At 38.2% G+C, this 18,640-nt stretch overlaps 1 protein-coding gene across 1 annotated transcript in view; it reads right to left on the bottom strand.

The window, feature by feature from the left end:
* The window catches only part of LOC137502342 (zinc finger protein ZFP2-like), a 63,681-nt gene extending 50,405 nt beyond the window's left edge, over positions 1-13,276 (bottom strand). The window contains exons 1-3 of the mRNA XM_068229347.1: positions 13,206-13,276; positions 9,120-9,249; positions 1,694-1,789 (exon numbers count right to left, since the gene is read on the bottom strand). Coding sequence (XP_068085448.1) covers positions 1,694-1,789; positions 9,120-9,185 — 162 coding nt within the window. The 5' untranslated portion in view covers positions 9,186-9,249; positions 13,206-13,276. The remainder of the gene's footprint in view (positions 1-1,693; positions 1,790-9,119; positions 9,250-13,205) is intronic.
* Positions 13,277-18,640: the final 5,364 nt, after the last annotated feature.

Here is an 18,640-nt window from a genome sequence, read left to right as displayed (position 1 = left end):
AAAATTGCCAGGTATCTAATCTTTATTGGTAACCTAACATTATTGGCAAGGGCTTATTTAATAAACATCAACTGTTTGTTTAGTACTTAACAGAGACATTGGCCCTTTTAACACGTTGCAGGCCAGGATAAAACGCGTTTGTATCAGTTAATATCCCAATCTTGATGAAAAATGGCATTGGCTCTGTTAGAACCAAGCCACAGAATTGTGGACCATTAATATTGTTTTTCCATTGTAATATTGTAATTGGTATGGGGAGTTTTCTACCATGTATTATTGTCATTTAAATTCATTTGTTTATCAGTGTGATTTTATTTGCTGTTCAAGTCACATTTTGAGTTTGTGTGCGTCCGTGTTTCCATAATTGTTCAAACATTCATGTAAGAATGAATTGAAACAAAGTTCAATTAATCAGATTAATATTTAGTTACTGGCCAGTATTCTATTTCTTAGAGAGGTATACCTTAACATTAAATATTAATTTTGTAAAAGAGTCTCAGGTTCATAGTAATAATCTAGAAAGGTGTCGAACTTTCAGTATCCTTATTGCTTTAGTAATTTATTCAGAGTTATTAGTGATCATATTTCTTGTAATTTTATTCATTTGAAATGGTAATTCAATTGTGAATAATATGAAATTTAACTCTTTATTCATTAATTAAATATTTAACTCCAATTCTAATTGCATCTCTTCATTTGGTAGTGTTGGTTACTTTGACCTGTCGACTAATTAAGAGCTAATTTAAGATCTTGCCCTCTTAGCTGTCTATTATCCTGGGCCCCTTCCACATTTTATGTTCATATGCTGCTGCCCCAAGTAGGTAATTTTGTGCTTTGATGTTGTTTTCTGTTGTTTTACTGTATTCATTTTTGTGTCCTTGGCCCATTGCAAAATGGGCATTGAAATACCCCATAACAACATATTCATACCGAAAGAAGATGACAGAAATGCTATGCAGTGGACGATTGCAGTGATCAAATGGGTATCATGGTAGTGACGGATTCATTCATATAACAAATGTTCACGTGAGTAAAGGTCAACATACAAGGACTATTCACAAACAGTATCTGTTATGAAGTATGAAACAGAAACAGAAGTGTTTATTTATTCGTTGCAAGTTTAAGTAATGCTATACGTTACAATACACTAGTAACATCATAGTTGGAAGAATAAGAATACTTCTTCTTGCCACAAGAGGGCTACAATGTGTGTAGTATAAAAGTGATAGCTCACAGTAAGCAAGCATATCCCTTGCAACTTATACCTACAAATAATTGTATTATCTAGAAATCAATAATTAATATAATCAATAAGAATACAAATGTGTTTCATTTGGATGCAACTAGTATCCACTAACAGTAAAAAAGAATGTATCTTATAGCAAATCTGTGTTCAAAAATACTTACAAACCCAAAAGTATTGGTATGAATAATACCAGGTCACAAATGATAACACGGTACTGGTCTTTCGGGTAATCCTAACTGCTACACAATGCATAATGCCAGATCGTGGAACAACTTGAAGGAAAAGTGAAAATTAGGTAAGTAAACAGTCAATCTCATAAAAAAGTATATTTTCCATAGGACTATCAATCGTATGCATTGAAATGAACGGTCAACCACTGATATCTGTTGAGCCATTTTTAAACTATTTTGATTACCTGCAGATGGATTATCAAATCATGTACATTACCTCAAGAGTGTTTTCCTGTGTTGACCCTGGCTCTGTTAACTCTGATTTAACTTCATTTTTCAGAACTACCATATCTGATAGATGTTCAATACTTTCCTGTGGAAAATAAGACATATTAGGTATGCATTAAACATATATCTACAAATACAGTCACCAACAAATGAACATGATAATTCATTATCTGCCAGTATAATGGTTACTTTCAAAATTTCACTTATGTTCAAGAAAGATTTCTACCATCAGAGGATTGTTAATACCAAAGGATGTACTGAGAATGGGCTTCCTCATTCCTTATGTCAGAGAAAGAATGGGACTGAAAACCAAATATAAAATGTGATACACATTCTAGCAATATCGGAATATATTCTAGAAGAGACAGAACTGGGGCCATCTCGCACAGAATTTGGAAGGAAGCTGCCATAGGCATAGACATTAAATTGTATGTACTGTACCCGGACAATATACTGTACCGGTTACGACCTGTACACGAGTCTTTTTTGAGTATAAATTACATTTAATTATCACGCGTAATGTTCTGAGCACGCCTGGTTTGTTTACCGTCAGCGGGACAAGCAAGCGAGTGAAGGACAGCTGTGAGCTGTGACGTAGCCACAGGGGCTAGCTAGACCGCCCGCCCGTCACACCACGTGTTCCCAGCCTGGACTCGTATATTCTAGATTCCACGTCACATCTTCCGGAATGTTCGATGGGGGAAATTTTGTAACTCCCGTAATACTTACGCTAGCGGCTTGAGCGATATATCATCTTGTTTGGGATCACCTGAACGTCGCAATGCTCGAGTTTCAAGTAAATCCATCGAGGGATTCAGGAGATATTCAGTCAAGCCGTATTGTGACGTAGACGTCCCGGATCGAATAAAAGGAGGGCCCACTGTAGCCTGTTCACTCAGATACAGCTGAGTAGTCAGCGTGGACACTCTCGCTGCTACTATCGTTGTGTAGTGACAGCCCCGACGAGGAACTCTGTAATTTTTTAAGTATTCATAAAGTGAACTTGTATTTTTTTCGAGTGTGGGAGAACGAATTCTTCCAAGTATTCTCAAGTGGACTTGCAATATTTCGAGTGTTAAAGAACTTTTTCTAAGTCTTCATAATTGAACTTACAAATTTTACGGGTGTTCGAGACTGGAATTTTTCCAATTATTCATGAAATGGACTTGTATTATTTACGTGTGTTAAATTCATAATTAGACTTGTTTTATTTGTGTTAAAGAACGAATTCTTCATAAATTGAACCTGCAATATTTGCGAGTGTTAAGAGACTCATTCCTCTAATAAACAGTGATTTATAAACTTTGCTAGTGATGATCTCTGAATGTGCTCAAAGTTCCCGTAAGCATAAATTTGTGATTTTTGCCGGTACTGGTTCAAAGACTTCTAAACTTTGCCGGTGATGAACTCTAACTTCATTCAACGTCTTTAAAACATAAATTTAGGATTTCACCTGTGTTTACTCAAAGACTTGGATACCTTGCCAGTGATAGACTATAAATTTATTCAGGTGGATGGACTTGTGATTTTCGTCCATGTTCACTCAAAGACTTGTACATTCGCCAGAGTTGATTCAAAACTTTATAAATTTCGCCAGTGATAGACTGTAAATTTATTCATGTGGATGGACTTGTGTTTTTCATACATGTTCATTCAAAGACTTGTACATTCGCCAGTGTTGATTCAAAACTTTATAAATTTCACCAGTGATGAACTTTAAATCTATTCAGATCTTCATGTGGATGGACGTATGCTTTTCGTCCGTGTTCATTCAAAGACTTGTACCTTCGCCAATGATGAACTTTAAATTTGGTCATAGTTTCATGAGAAGGAACTTGTGTTTTTTGCCAGTATTTATTCAGAAACGAAGACTTTTGCTAGTGGTGAACTCTGAAATTATTTATTTTCCTCGTATACAGAGACATATCGTTTTACGAGTGTTAAATTTTGAAAGTCTTGACGAATAATAACCAGTGACTTCGCTAATAGGTTAATCACCCAAGGTTTTTATGAACTCAGATTTATCAGTACTGCGAGTGACCTTGGAGACATCAATCCTCTCAGTCACATTGGACTGAGGTAGCAAATGATTATCTGCAACATCACCAGGATCATCGGGGTTCAACCTGGGCCTCGAAAGTTCGAGGCATCTCTACCTTCTACCAACCCAGACAGTCCAGCCGCTTCTGTACAGAGTCCCTGGAATCTTCCGGAACGTGTTCCAACCTGCTAGGCTTGGTGAACTGGAGAATCCGAGCCATATTATAGGACTATGTGGAAGACAACTTATATCTACCTGGAGGTGATGTGCAATTTCATGTCTTATATGAATAAACTCATGTTCAGTCAGAGTCAAAGTTTTCTTGTAGATAGGACCCTACCTCCTGTACCGAGCCCTAGCTACTAGTCACCCAGTTTTAGCCCTGAGAACTATATTCTTGCTTACTTTAAAATATAATCTGAGAGTCGGGCTCTTTTACCGGTACAATCTGGAATAAGGGCATGAGATTCAACAAAGGGGTGAACTGACCTTATGGAGCAGGTACTGAGAGGTATACGCTGATCGAAATAATAGCTGATTTTTTAAGACAAAATTTATTCATTTCATTGAGTAGGACTTGAATTTTCCTTATTATTTGCTTGATCAAAAATACTTTGATAAACAGACTCAATATCGTCTTGAAGTTTTAATATCAAATTAATTGTGACGAATGTCTGTCTTTCCAAAATGAATTTCATTTGAAAGTACAATCTCTTCCTTGAAAAGTTCTTAAAATTTTTTCTTGAACTCGTTTGAATTATGGGAAAAGAGAAAATTATTAAATTTAAATTAAGTTGTCTTCACTTGAAAATATAGAAGTTTTCCCTAGAGTCTTTTCTAAATGTTTAACACTTGAAATTGTGAAACTCTCCTCTAGAGTCTCTTTAAACTTTTAATACTTCACAAAGTATCGCAAAATGATTCGTCTTATAAAGTTCAATCTTATAATTTCTTTACGAATAGAAGTTTAAATATTCTGATAGTACTGTTGGAATATTGATTCCCAGTAAGAGTGAATAAACTGTTTGTTGAACTGCTATCTAGAACCACTGATTCTAATATTCCACCAATGAAAAGATAGTCTTGTGGAATTCAAAGAATCCAAAAACACTCATCACCAGTAATCTGGAATTCAGGAATGGATTGTGAAGATATGCAGTTCAGTGAATAGCATGTTTGACAGCCGGTGTCGTGATGTCATCACCCATGGTACAACGCTAAACTCCCTCATTGAGACAACGACCCATGTCCGTCGCTGAAACCACGTCTCCAATCCCGTGTTGAAACCACGTCTTCAATGCCACGTTGACAGGTAGACATGAATATAATAGGCACTTGTCAGGTTTTAACGCGTTTTTGGCTGGATATAAAAACACGAAACTGTTCAACTGACTAGTAATAATTACCGAGTGTCCTATCTGACCTGTTTCAGATTTATGAATCAGACTACGAACACAGTATCGTCTTAAGTGCACACTAGCAGTAAATTGTTGATAACTATTGTTCTGGAAATCGTCGTGTAAAATAGCAGTCGGAGGATATGTACAAGTGTTTTCACACGCAGATCACAGTCTATTCAAATGACGGAATCTTATTATCTCGAGAATACTTACAAGTATTGTCACACTGAGATCACAGTCTATTCAAAATGACCAAACGTTATCTCTCGCGAATGTTTACAAGTACTGATTGCGGTAGAGTAGAAAGCGGTACAATATTATGCACTCGCGACGAAGGATTAAATACGTTGATAGTTCAAAATTGTCATTAGACGTGTGTTTTAAAGCACAATTATGAGATAGTCTGCTTTGGTAAACAAGATATTTTACAAGAAAATGCCCTTAACATGCACACGTTTATCAGTTGTAAATGTTTTAAGTTATTCCGTCCAGAAGAAAATTATAAGTTTTAAATAGTGAAGTTCACTCGAGTTAAAGTCCAAAATGTAAAGTAAGTTACTATCACCAACACTGTTACACCCTTTAAAAATGGTGAGATTACCAAGTCATCGTAGTAATAATTGAAACATTTCTAAGTGCGATATTTTTCACTGGACTACAAGTCCGAAGACAGTTCAAGCAGAGTACCGCTATGCGATAACTAAGTTTGAATTTTGACGTATATATCTGCGTCAACAGCATGCTTACGTGATTGCTGTGAGTTGAGAACTGTCTGACCAGGACAAATGCCTGCTATTTTATATCGTGCAGCTGTGTTAGCTTTCCTCCCCTTCTGATGAAATTGCATTTCTTTACTGCGGAATGACTTTTAACTCCGTGGGCACATTTTTATAAAATTTAAATATGTTGCCATTTAAATCATGGGCTACAAGATGGTCTCAGTCATTATTTGATATTGCCATGGGATAACAGTTAGTAAAAATACTTCTCGTATGTTCTAAAGGTATCATGCGTTGTTCACGTGATCATGACGTCAGTTCTGACGTAGACAGCTTGCTGTTTGCCTGCCTGAGCGTGCCGTTGCAGTTCCTCACACGTCGGGCCGTATCGTTGCAGCACACTGACATTACAAAATAATGTTCCAGGCCGTTAATGGCTCCTGGTACAGTGCTGTTTTCGTATGTCCAATCATATCAATCAAATCTTGGAGAATGTCTGAACCAATTTCATGTGTTACAACTGTTCTAAAGATTTCTTTGTTCTCAGCACAGACTTTGGTTTAGGGACAGATTAAAACATTTTGAAATATCTGAATCACATTCTCTACTGTGGTTTTGTTGAGATCACAGGGGCTGCATGCTGCATTGATACAATTCTGTTTCAAACAGCATATTTCAATGCTTGCAAGTGTGAAAATAAAAAACGAACATGGAAGAAGAAGGCTTATCACAATCATATAGCAGGGAAAGTTGTGACGTAGCCCAAACTCAAAGCAACTACAAATGAAACATTTTACTACTACAACTAAGTTATGCAGTGTTCTGTAAAGAACTGTGGGGAAGAGAACACCATCAGCAGTGTTGTAGTGTACATCAGCAGTTTCAGAAGATCTTTCATGAACTTTCACGAGACCTTTTAATTTCTCACATGGATTCTTAAAACCTCATCTGTATGAAAGTATGTGGGGGAGGCAGTGTGATCAAAAGCTTACATTCTAATATAAGTTAATTTTTAATAAAAGTGTGTTCACGTATAAAATTCCAGAATATACCGACATAACCTATTCAATATAGAAGAAAGAGAACAGTACCTGATGTAAGCAAAGGATGAAAAAGATGCAGAAAGTGGAGGGGAAAATAACTACAAAGAGGAAAGAAAAGTTAATTTGTAATGTGCATGAAATCCTCAAAGTGTTGGAGCCCACTGAGAAGGGGCACATTAAAGAAAATTTTCCCCGAAATCATATATTCTATAGTCCTTAGACATGGTTCTCTATGTAACATAGACACAGACATGTATTTGAGAAATAAAATGGGCTAATCACTATTCTGCCTTTCTAAATGAATTCAATGTCTGAGCAAAATAATTATTTTGAGAGAAATCAAATTTAGATTTTAACTCTCATATGCCATAAGCAAATCTGCTTTTTCCTTAACACAAATATCTTCCAGCAGTTTGTGGATGTGAGGTAACCCAGAGTAATCATACCTGTGTTGACATTCTGTTTAGCAGACTGGTGTATCCAGTCTCAAAAACACTGACAAAAGATATGTGATTCAACTACACTAATGAAGACAGGAGTAATAATTTTTAACATGTGGTGCTAATGCTGGTGCAGTAGTGTTGGAGGATATTACTGTTTTAAAAAAGTACAATGGGTCAACCATCCTCTAGTTTAATCAGAGGGGAAAAATAGAAGAGGCATGACCCCTAAACCAAAGTAAATTTGATACAGACAGAAAAAAAGTACAGACTAATCCAACCCAAACATTAACACACTCACCAACAGTTTCCGATAATAGCACACATTTCTTTAACATCATTTTGAGATCTGTACAACTTAGAAGCAGTATCATTATAAGAAATATCAAACCTAGAGTTCTTGTTTGAGAGTGCGCTCATATGCCAGGTTCAGGCCTGACACAGAACATAACAAGAAATATCAAAGGTAAAGATCTTGAACAGCAAAACGCTGACATCATTGATATGTTCACACACCTTTACCTTCTGTAGTGCCTGTAATCAGAACTCAACAAAAACACATTTATTCTGAGAATAGCGTGCATTAACTGCAGAAATTTAACTTTAATTATTACTGTCAAGTCACAGTTATTCACTGAACATTTCTCTTCCAACTTTCAGGGTTTTCAAAGACTCTGAGGTGCCACAATGATGTGCAGGAATTCACTTTACTGCTAGTACAACTACAGGCATGTGCTACGTCACATACCTCTAGACAGAACCCAAATCACACTCGCCAACACGAAATTAGCATGTCATCAGTTTACCATCTGAGCTATCAGATTAAGAGCCACTGAACTGAAATTCACACTCAGAGGATAGTAATGGACTGTGATTAGATTAGCAACAGACAAAGCAAGGAAAGATGATGAAAATATCTTGCTTCTTCTCAAAAATATTCCACAGCATCTTCGCCTCCATCAGGGTGTTTGCTTTAGATGAGCTATACTCACAGCAAACTGCCAAGGCAGAATTCACAACATGCTCACCTAACATTAGCGACATTGTACAGAAGGTTGAATGATGCAAATCTTACTTGGAATTTCTTTTGGAGGAAAATTATGTTCACCATGAGAGCCAGGGACCTACTGGCCATAACCTCATTCAATCTAGCACCCACCATTTTCCACCATTTCAGCAACTATTAGCACTGCAATTGGCTGACATATGATAGGAAATGATTTCAATCCCACAAAGATTTCATTACTAAACCATGCAGAATAAATTCATAACCACACACCCTCCAGAAATCAATTTCAATAACCAACAGAGGTAAACAAACAACTCACATCAGTCAATGGGTACTTAACACATGAAATGCCCTGAGAACTCAATCTTGAGGCAATGCCTATCACAAATTTGTCACTAGCTGGACTTAACCAAGGTTCCTTCACTATCAAGCCCACAACAATAATTCAGCTTTTTGGCACTATCAAACACTAGTAAATGCTAGAGGCCAATTGTCCACTCAACGGCCCTAATCTGGGGGCTTATGCCACAACTACTGTTGTTTGTAGTTCCTAAGAGTTGGCAGCTCTTTGTAGCACGCTATAACATATTGCTAAGCAAAGAAACAAAAGAGAGAAATATCATGCCTAGACACCCATGCAGTAAATGAAGACTGCTGGCATTAACGATGGGTAAGCACACAGTAAATTTTGCCCCAGCCAAACTTATTCAGCTACTAAGGGTTAAATTATGATCTCTATACAGTTATCTGGAATGGGACTTACAAGTGATGCATTTCTTGTTCCTTCAAGCCAGGCTGGTTCCTCTTTGATGTTTACTTCCAGGTCCATTTCACACTGCACCTGAAGTAGTTAGAAGGTACTGGGGTTGTTGATTACTTTCAATGACCTTACACTGAAACACAGGCCAGAAAAACATATTACCTTATTGCTGTCATTGCTACTTACATTATTTGTCAACTGACTACGCAACAAACATGTAATTCTATATGACTGTCAATAATATGATCATACCAAAAAGACTAAAAATTTTAAATGATTGTTGAGACCGTTATCGTACCTATAGGATTTCAAGTTTTCTATTACGGATGTTATGATCATAGCTAAAGACTTCCAGTTTTACATGACCTCTAACACAATGATCACATCCATTGGATATCTAATTTAACATATCTGTTGATAACGAGATCATAGTCCCCTAGTTTTACATTAAAGCTTTTCTTATTAATAGCTATATAACATACTGTTTCATATGGAACTGAAACCACAGCAAGATGACTTTTCTTTCTAAAAATCCAACATACATTGATTGAGATTGTAATTCACGAAAGTTCTTGAAAATTCAGTGACTAATTCATTTGCATATCACTCTGATCTCCTTGGTCCATACCTTGGAATCTTCCTACCATTTTTATCCTCTGCACTGCGCTACAGTGCCTTTAGATTTGTTCTATCAAAATTTACCTTTCTAGGATCCAATTCTCTCAAACCATTCTCCTCTTATCAGCTGATTCACTAACTCTTTATTTGAGACGTGTTCTATTCATCTGATCTTCAACAACTTCCGATAACATGGCATTTCAAAGGCTTTCACTCTGTTTTTCTAGCCACCAGTTATTATCCATGTTTCACCTTCACATCAGTGCAAAAATCATTATTAAGGTTTTCTGTCTGTTGAATCTAAAGAACATGATGGAGAAAAAGATGCGAGTTTAGGCAGGATTTAGTGATGACATTTACAGATATTGAGGAGACATCCGGCTGTGTACCACAGCAAGTTGTCTTCAATGCTCTATTAAAAAAAGAAGGCAGGGAGAGGAGAACTAATTAGAAAATCCAAAAATGAAAAATTAGAAATTAATATGAATACTATAGGACAAACAAAACAGTTCAAAGTAGAAACAGGACTTCAACAACGATGTGTATTATCCCCTCTACACCTCATGACAATCATGGATGATATCCACAAGTGGGAACCAAGGAGGCAAAGGCCTCACTCTTTACAGATGACATTGTAGTATGGGGAGAAGATGAAATGGAAGTACAAAAACAAGTTACTCTATGGAATCAGGAGATAGAGGAATATGGTATTAAAATAAGTGGGTAGAAGTTCTCGGTAATAGTGGTAACGAGAGGTAATAGAGAGGAAACTGGGAATATTGAAGTAAATGGAAGACCATTAGATGTTGTGGAAAGTTTCAATATTAGTGGAGAAAAATAGCAAAAGATGGAGGGATAAATTATGAAATTGGAAATAGAACTGAACAAGCCAATGTGTTTTACCAATGTGCGAGATGTAACCTATAGTCAGGAACTGAGGCATCACACAGGAATGCAAGAAAATTTTGCACCCTACATATTACACACCAATTTTGATATACACTGCAGGCACATGGACAAGAAAAAAACATGATGAAGGCAGAATCCAACAGGCCAAGATGAAATTCCTTGGATGCATAATAGGGAAGACATGAAGGGATAAAATCAGAAACATAGAAATCAGGGAGAGAATTGGAATCCCTAAACTGCAAGACAAGATAGAGACCAGTAAGCTGAAATGGTATGGACACATTATGAGAATAGAAGAGGCTAGTGTTCCAAGGTGAGAGTATATACACAGAAAATAATAGGAGAAAGGCACCAGGGAATACCCAGAAGGAGGTGGATGGACATGGTGAAGGAGAGATACACACTGAGGATTTCCTTCATTCACAATTCTACCCAGGAGACTGGAAATGGAAAATGAAGAAAAATAATCTGTTGAACTGAAGACAGAAATTTATACAAAAGTGCTATTAGCTCATTTCATTGAACAATGCCAGCAACCTTTACTTAAGTGTTCTTTCATTATTTGTCTGTGCATGTGATGTCTTACGAAACAACCGAGGGGAGCTTAAAAGAGCACCCCTTGAAAGGAGTTCCGTGCTAAACAATTGGTTTGAATATTTAGCAGGTTTTTGTTCCCCAGGTGGTACAAAACTTGTCTGAATTGAATACCTCGAGTGATATCCCCCAAAATTCATTTCACCCAATAGCAATGTTTGTTAGTCAATGATTAACTGCCTTGTACAGTTTCCGGAGCCTGAACTTAGTGCTGAAGTTTTTTCTCTCATTCTTGGAAGTGGTTTAATGTTGCACTAACATATCGAAGGGAAATGGCTAATGTTAGGAAGATAGGAGAGTTAATTAAGGTTAATTAATGAGAAAATGGGGAAACCACGGAAACAATTTCTGGGCTGCCCATCGCGGAATTCGAACCCATGCAATCTCACCGCCACTCACCCCTGAAGAAGATATTTTACACACCAATAATTATCAGGAAATATGTTTAGAAGGAGAGGCATTCTACTGATAAATAAAACATGAGGACTAATTACGGGATATAGCTGTGTTGTGGGGTGATGATATGATACAGAAGAATCTCCATAACAACACTTATATACCAAGAATTCTACATATTCAGATAATATTCCAGATAACCTAAACGGAACAACTCTCAAGATTTCGAACCCTACTACCGTCTTTCGCAGCCGACAGTGTAAAGAAAAACTCAACATTCAGAGCTTCACTTTTAAATCGCACACAGAGGTAAATAACACATTAACACAATAATTAAAATTATACACTACATCTTGTAATTTCTTTCTGAAACTACGATTCGCATTTCTTCACCTGCGTAGCTCTTCAGAAAAATTCCTCATTCCTCTAAATTTAATTGCACGGAAGAATAGAGAGAAAGAAGAAGAGCTGCTCGACTAAGTGGTATGTTCCGAGCTGTCAGCGGAGAGTTGGCGTGGAATGACATTAGTAGACGAATAAGTTTGAATGGCATTTATAAAAGTAGGAAAGATCACAATATGAAGATAAAGTTAGAATTCAAGAGGACAAACTGGGGTAAATATTCATTTATAGGAATGGGAGTTAGGGATTGGAATACCTTACCAAGGCAGATGTTCAATAAATTTCCAATTTCTTTGAAATCATTTAGGAAAAGGCTAGGAAAGCAACAGATAGGGACTCTGCCACCTGGGCGACTGCCCTAAATGCAGATCAGGATTGAATTTATTTATTTGGTTGGTTGGTAGGTAGGTAGGTAGGTACAACACATGACTTGCCGACACTTGTAAGGCAAAGGCCAGGAGTTTTCAAGAAGAAAGCTAGTTAGCCTATAGAAGTATACACTTTTAATGCTTAAGTAAGCGTAACATTTAAGAAAAATTCATAGTATTAAAATAAAACTATGTACGCTAGAATGCTGAAACAGAAAGATTAGTATAACTTATTACGGTTCTCAACTGAGATCTGTATGTTCGGCAAAAGCAAATTAATGAAACTTCAACATTACCACCAATATGTTAGAGATGCTGTGAACACAGTGTAAAATGATAGAAATCACGATTCCTCAATAAAGAAAATCTGTAACACAATTAACGGAATAAGCTGGTGAACTGGCTAATACGCGTCTTATTGTAACAACATACCTCACACTTCGAAACAAAACCGAACATTTTAATGTAGTTTAATCACTTAAAACAAAGCAGGAGGAACAAAATTAATTTCTATCATTCAGTACAATACGCTGAATTTACAAAAGGATGCATTACCGCTAGAAACTCCCAAGTATACAACACTTCTTCTTCTTCTACTTGATATCTGGTTGGGCTCAGTATTTAACTGACACCCAGTTCCAATAATTTTTGAATGAAACACTTCATAACACACGTAACCACTTATTTATGGTGAATAATAAACACTTTATCTCACAGTGTTTAAAGCTCGTAAAACTGTAAACTTCTTTGTTATTACTATGTAGGGACCGCACCTTGGTATGTGGAATTATAGGACACTTACTGAAAAGAGCACTGGGTATAATCAAATACAGTAGAGACAATACGCGACTCTCAGCGAGATATCGAGGGACAGTGCTCTCTCTAGCGAGTAGACCTGAGAACTGCTGATTCTGTCATAAGAGCACGTGTATTTGTTTGTTTAATTTTTGGTGTTATTTATGCGTTTTCAGTGAGTTGACATAATTCAATAGTAGCGTGTGTCATTCCTTGATATCTCCTTCCAACATGAGGGGCATTGTATGTGCTGTAACTATGAAGTAGAGAAGAATGCGCGGTCTTTCTTTCGCTACCCTCGTGACAAGAACAATAATATTGTATTTGCATATATATATTCTTCCAGTGACAAAGAGATTTTTATAGTAATTCATAATCTTCTGACCTGCTCGACCCATATTTTAACTGGCTTAAAATATAATACGCATATTTTATTGTATAGTGCAGCAGATAACCTTCAATATTCAATATTCAAATATTCCTCAAAGCATCACTATCGACAACATTTTCATACCTTTATACTTTTCTTTCTCTTATCCCTCTTCTCAGATTAAAGCCGGACTTTTACAGATTTTTCTTTCTGTTAGTAGGCTTCATGTTAAGAGGAAAATTGTCCTGCTTTTAAATGTTAATTCATTGCATCATGTGGGTAAGAAATGTGCCGATATTTTTACTGACAAGTGTCTTAATGTGATGATCCAATGTTTTTAAATGAGAAAAAAGACAAATCTAACCGTAAAGTTCAGGCAGGAATGCTAAAGCAAAAAGAGTAATGCATAAATGAAAGATCAAACCCTTTCACAGCAGTCCTTTTCACATCTTGTTTATATGTCTAATTTCAGTCTTTAAATAATAACCTTTTATATAATTCTTCATTCATTTATCCAGAATTGCTTTAGCAACTTCGAAGTTAATATCTCAATAATACTTTATTTCTAGACGTAATTTATTTATCCATTTTCGTATATGCATTTCCATTGATATTTGCTTTTAGCGCGACTTTTCAGGTCAAGTCACTAGGAGCACCACCATCGAATTGTCTCCCAATTTAACAAGGCTAAATCCGTAAGTTGCGTATTGTATTTGGTTTAATGTCCGGCTATGTCTGGCCCAAAGAGGATCTATAATAGAAAATGAACATCTCCGGGTATCAACAGACGGGAATACACAAATTCGATGTTAGTTGCTTCAGAGGAGAAAAATAATACGACAACGGGTCCATAAGTCGTAACGTATGCGAATAGCCAAGGAAGGAAGGAACAACTGGCTGAATTTCAAGATCCAATTCGTCGTATAACAGAAATTAAATCGTAGAGTTTTTATTATTATTATTATTATTATTATTATTATTATTATTATTATTATTATTATTATTATTATTATTATTATTATTTTATTATTTTATTATTGAAAAATGCAAGGGAATTTGTATGACTACCAATTATGCTTGCCTTCATGTTATCCTTAGCTGGCTTTGCTAGATTCAGTTTCCAAGTAAGTTCCTTCAGTTCCTCCTTATTTCCACAGCCATTTCTAACTCTATTTCTTTCCAGTCTGCACCTTCTTCTTAGCCTCTTTACTTCTCTATTTAATAATGTGGGTATTTACCATTCATTACCACCTTTAAAGGTACCGACCTATTTTCGCATTCCTCAACAATTGCTTTAAACCCGTCCCAGGGTCCGTTAACATTCTCATGTACCGCTTTCCACCAGTCATACTCACTTTATAAAACCTCCCTATTACCTGCTTTATCAGCAATATGGTACTGAGTAGTATAATTGGATGGTTCGGCGGCCTCCTCCTCCGCCCGCGGCGCGGGAAATTTGAATTTTGGCGGGAAATTTGAATTTTGGAGGGAAATTTGAATTTTGGCGGGATATTTGAATTTGTAAACAAAGCCGCGTGCTTTTTGACATCTGTCATCGACAACAACGCATCGCTAACCTCACTGCCGCCATCTTGACGGGCCTAAACCTCACTAGTGCCAACTTAACCTAAGTAACGTGAGGTAAACAAAGCCACGTGTTTTTTGACAGCCACGTGCTTTTTGACAGACAACAACGCATCGCTAACCTCAGTACTGCCATCTTGACGGGCCTAAACCTCAGTAGTGCCAACTTAACCTAACTAGCGCGAGATAAACAAAGCCACGTGCTTTTTAACAGACAACAACGCATCGCTAACCTCAGTACTGCCATCTTGACGGGCCTAAACCTTAGTGGTACCAACTTAACCTAACTAGCGTGAGGTAAACAAAGCCACGTGTTTTTTGACAGCCACGTGCAGCTGTTATCCGCCATCTTTAAACCACAGAGCACTGTGCTGCCCTCTTTAGCTAGATACATGTGGTGGCGGCAAATTCCACGTGCTCTTGTTTGGAAACAAAGCCATGTGCTTTTCTGTCATCCGCCATCTTTGAGCACAGTGCTGCCCTCCTTAGCTACTTACCTTTGAAATGTGGTACGTCACAGCTGTCATCCGCAGTGCTGCCATCTTAACGGGCCTAAACCTTAGTGGTACCAACTTAACCTAACTAGCGCGAGATAAACAAAGCCACGTGCTTTTTTGTCAGCCACGTGCAGCTGTCATCCGCCATCTTTAAACACTGTGCTGCCCTCTTGCGTCACCTGTCATCGGCAGTGCTACCATCTTGGTGGGCCTAAACCTTAGAGCTGCAAACTTAACCTCACTAGCGTGAGATAAACAAATCCACGTGCAGCTGTCATCCGCCATCTTTGAGCATCGTGCTGCCCTCTTTAGCTACTTACCTTTGAAATGTGGTACGTCATCCGCCATCTTGCATCGCAAACCTCAGTGCTGCACTCTATGTAGTGGTGGCAAATTCCACGTGCTCTTGTTTGGAAACAAAGCCACGTGCAGCTGTCATCCGCCATCTTTGAGCACCGTGCTGCCCTCTTTAGCTACTTACCTTTGAAATGTGGTACGTCATCCGCCATCTTGCATCGCAAACCTCAGTGCTGCACTCGATGTAGTGACGGCAAATTCCACGTGCTTTACAAAACTATGCGCTTTTTTGTCAGCTATCATCCGCCAGAGAGCACCGTGCTGCCCGGCGGCGGTAAATTCTACACGCTTTACAAACCCATGTGCTTTTCTGGCAGCTGTCAACCGCCAGAGAGCACCGTGCTGCCCTCTTTATGCTGGTGGCAAATTCTACGTGCTTTTTGACAGCTGTCATCCGCAAGAGAGCACCGAGCTGCCATCTATGTGGTGGCGGCAAATTCCACGTGCTCTTGTTTAGTAAACAAAGCCACGTGCAGCTGTCATCCGCCATCTTTGAGCACTGTGCTGCGGGTAATTTCGTCAGCTGTTATCCACCATCTTTAATCTACAGAACACCGTGCTGCCCTCTATGTAGTAGCGGGCAATTTGAAAAGTTCTGTTAGCTATCATCCGCCTTCTTTGAGCACCGTGCTGCCCTCTTTAGCTAGATACCTGTGGTGGCGGCAAATTCCACGTGCTCTTGTTTAGTAAACAAAGCCACGTGCAGCTGTCATCCGCCATCTTAGAGCACCGTGCTGCGGGCAATTTCGTCAGCTGTCATCCGCCATCTTTAAACACCGTGCTGCCCTCTTTATGGCTACTACCTTAAGCACGTAGTAGCAGGCAATTTGAAAAGTTCTGTTAGCTATCATCCGCCATCTTTGAGCACCGTGCTGCCCGGTGGCGGCAAATTCCACGCGCTCTTGTTTGGAAACAAACTCACGTGCTTTTTTGATAGCTACCATCCGCCCTGCTCTCTGTAGTAGCGGGTAATTTGAAAAGTTCTGTTAGCTGTCATCCGCCATCTTTGAGCACCGTGCTGCCTGGTGGCGGCAAATTCTACGTTCTTTACAAACTCACGCGCAGCTGTCATCCGCCATCTTACATCGCAAACCTCAGTGCTACACTCTATGTGGTGGCGGATAATTAAAAAAAAAATTCTACAGCAGCCATCTCTCGACGCTAATTGCACAAGATGGTGGCTATACATGACTCCTTAAAGGTGCTTATGCAAGATGATCGCTATACATAGACACCCTTGGGATGCTTGCGCAAGATGGCGGTTATACAAGGCTCCTTATGAGGGATGCTTGCGCGAGATGGTGGTTGCTCTTATGAGGCGGCTTAAGGATCCTTGGCTAGAGACGCCCTAAGGATGCTTGCGCAAGATGGCGGAGGCAAGATGGCGGCTGTACATAGCTCCTTATGAGACAGCCAGTACTCGATACAACATGTGATCAGAACATTGATTGATGTGTTCAGAACACAAAATAAGTAGAATCGAACACTGTACTCGATACAACATGTGATTAAAACATTGTCTGGTGTGTTCAGAACACTACATAAGTAGAATCGAACGCTGTACAACATGTTAGGGGATACCTTTGTTTAGATTGAAACATAACAAGACTAGAATTGAACACTGCACTCGATGTCGTTACATGTGATCAGAACAATGATTGATGTGTTCAGATCACGAAACAAGTAGAACCGAACACTGTACAACATGTTAGGGGGATACCTTTGTTTAGATTGAAACATAACAAGACTAGAATTGAACACAGCACTCGATACAACATGTAATCAGAACATTGACTGATGTGTTCAGATCACTAAACAAGTAGAACCGAACACTGTACAACATGTTAGGGGATACCTTTGTTCTAAGAAGATCAGATTGAAACATAACAAGACTAGAATTGAACACTGCACTCGATACAACATGTAATCAGAACAATGATTGATGTGTTCAGATCATGGATCAAGTAGAACCGAACACTGTACAACATGTTAGGGGATACCTTTGTTTAGATTGAAACTAACAAGACTAGAATCGAACACTGCACTCGATGTCGTTAACCTTAACATGTAATCCGATACAACATGTTAGGGGATACCTTTGTCCTAAGAACCGAACACTGTACAAATGGTAGGGGATACCTTTGTTTAGATTGAAACATAACAAGACTAGAATTGAACACTGCACTCGATGTCGTTACATGTGATCAGAACAATGATTGATGTGTTGAGATCACGAAACAAGTAGAACCGAACACTGTACAACATGTTAGGGGATACCTTTGTTTAGATTGAAACTAACAAGACTAGAATCGAACACTGCACTCGATGTCGTTACATGTGATCCGATACAACATGTTAGGGGATACCTTTATCCTAAGAACCGAACACTGTACAACATGTTAGGGGATACCTTTGTTTAGATTGAAACTAACAAGACTAGAATCGAACACTGCACTCGATGTCGTTACATGTGATCCGATACAACATGTTAGGGGATACCTTTATCCTAAGAACCGAACACTGTACAACATGTTAGGGGATACCTTTGTTTAGATTGAAACTAACAAGACTAGAATCGAACACTGCACTCGATGTCGTTACATGTGATCCGATACAACATGTTAGGGGATACCT

This window comes from Anabrus simplex, chromosome 10 (assembly GCF_040414725.1).
Source record: "Anabrus simplex isolate iqAnaSimp1 chromosome 10, ASM4041472v1, whole genome shotgun sequence".
NCBI lineage: Eukaryota > Metazoa > Arthropoda > Insecta > Orthoptera > Tettigoniidae > Anabrus > Anabrus simplex.
Note: the sequence above shows the minus strand (reverse complement) of the source record. Positions and strands in the feature narration are given on the sequence as shown.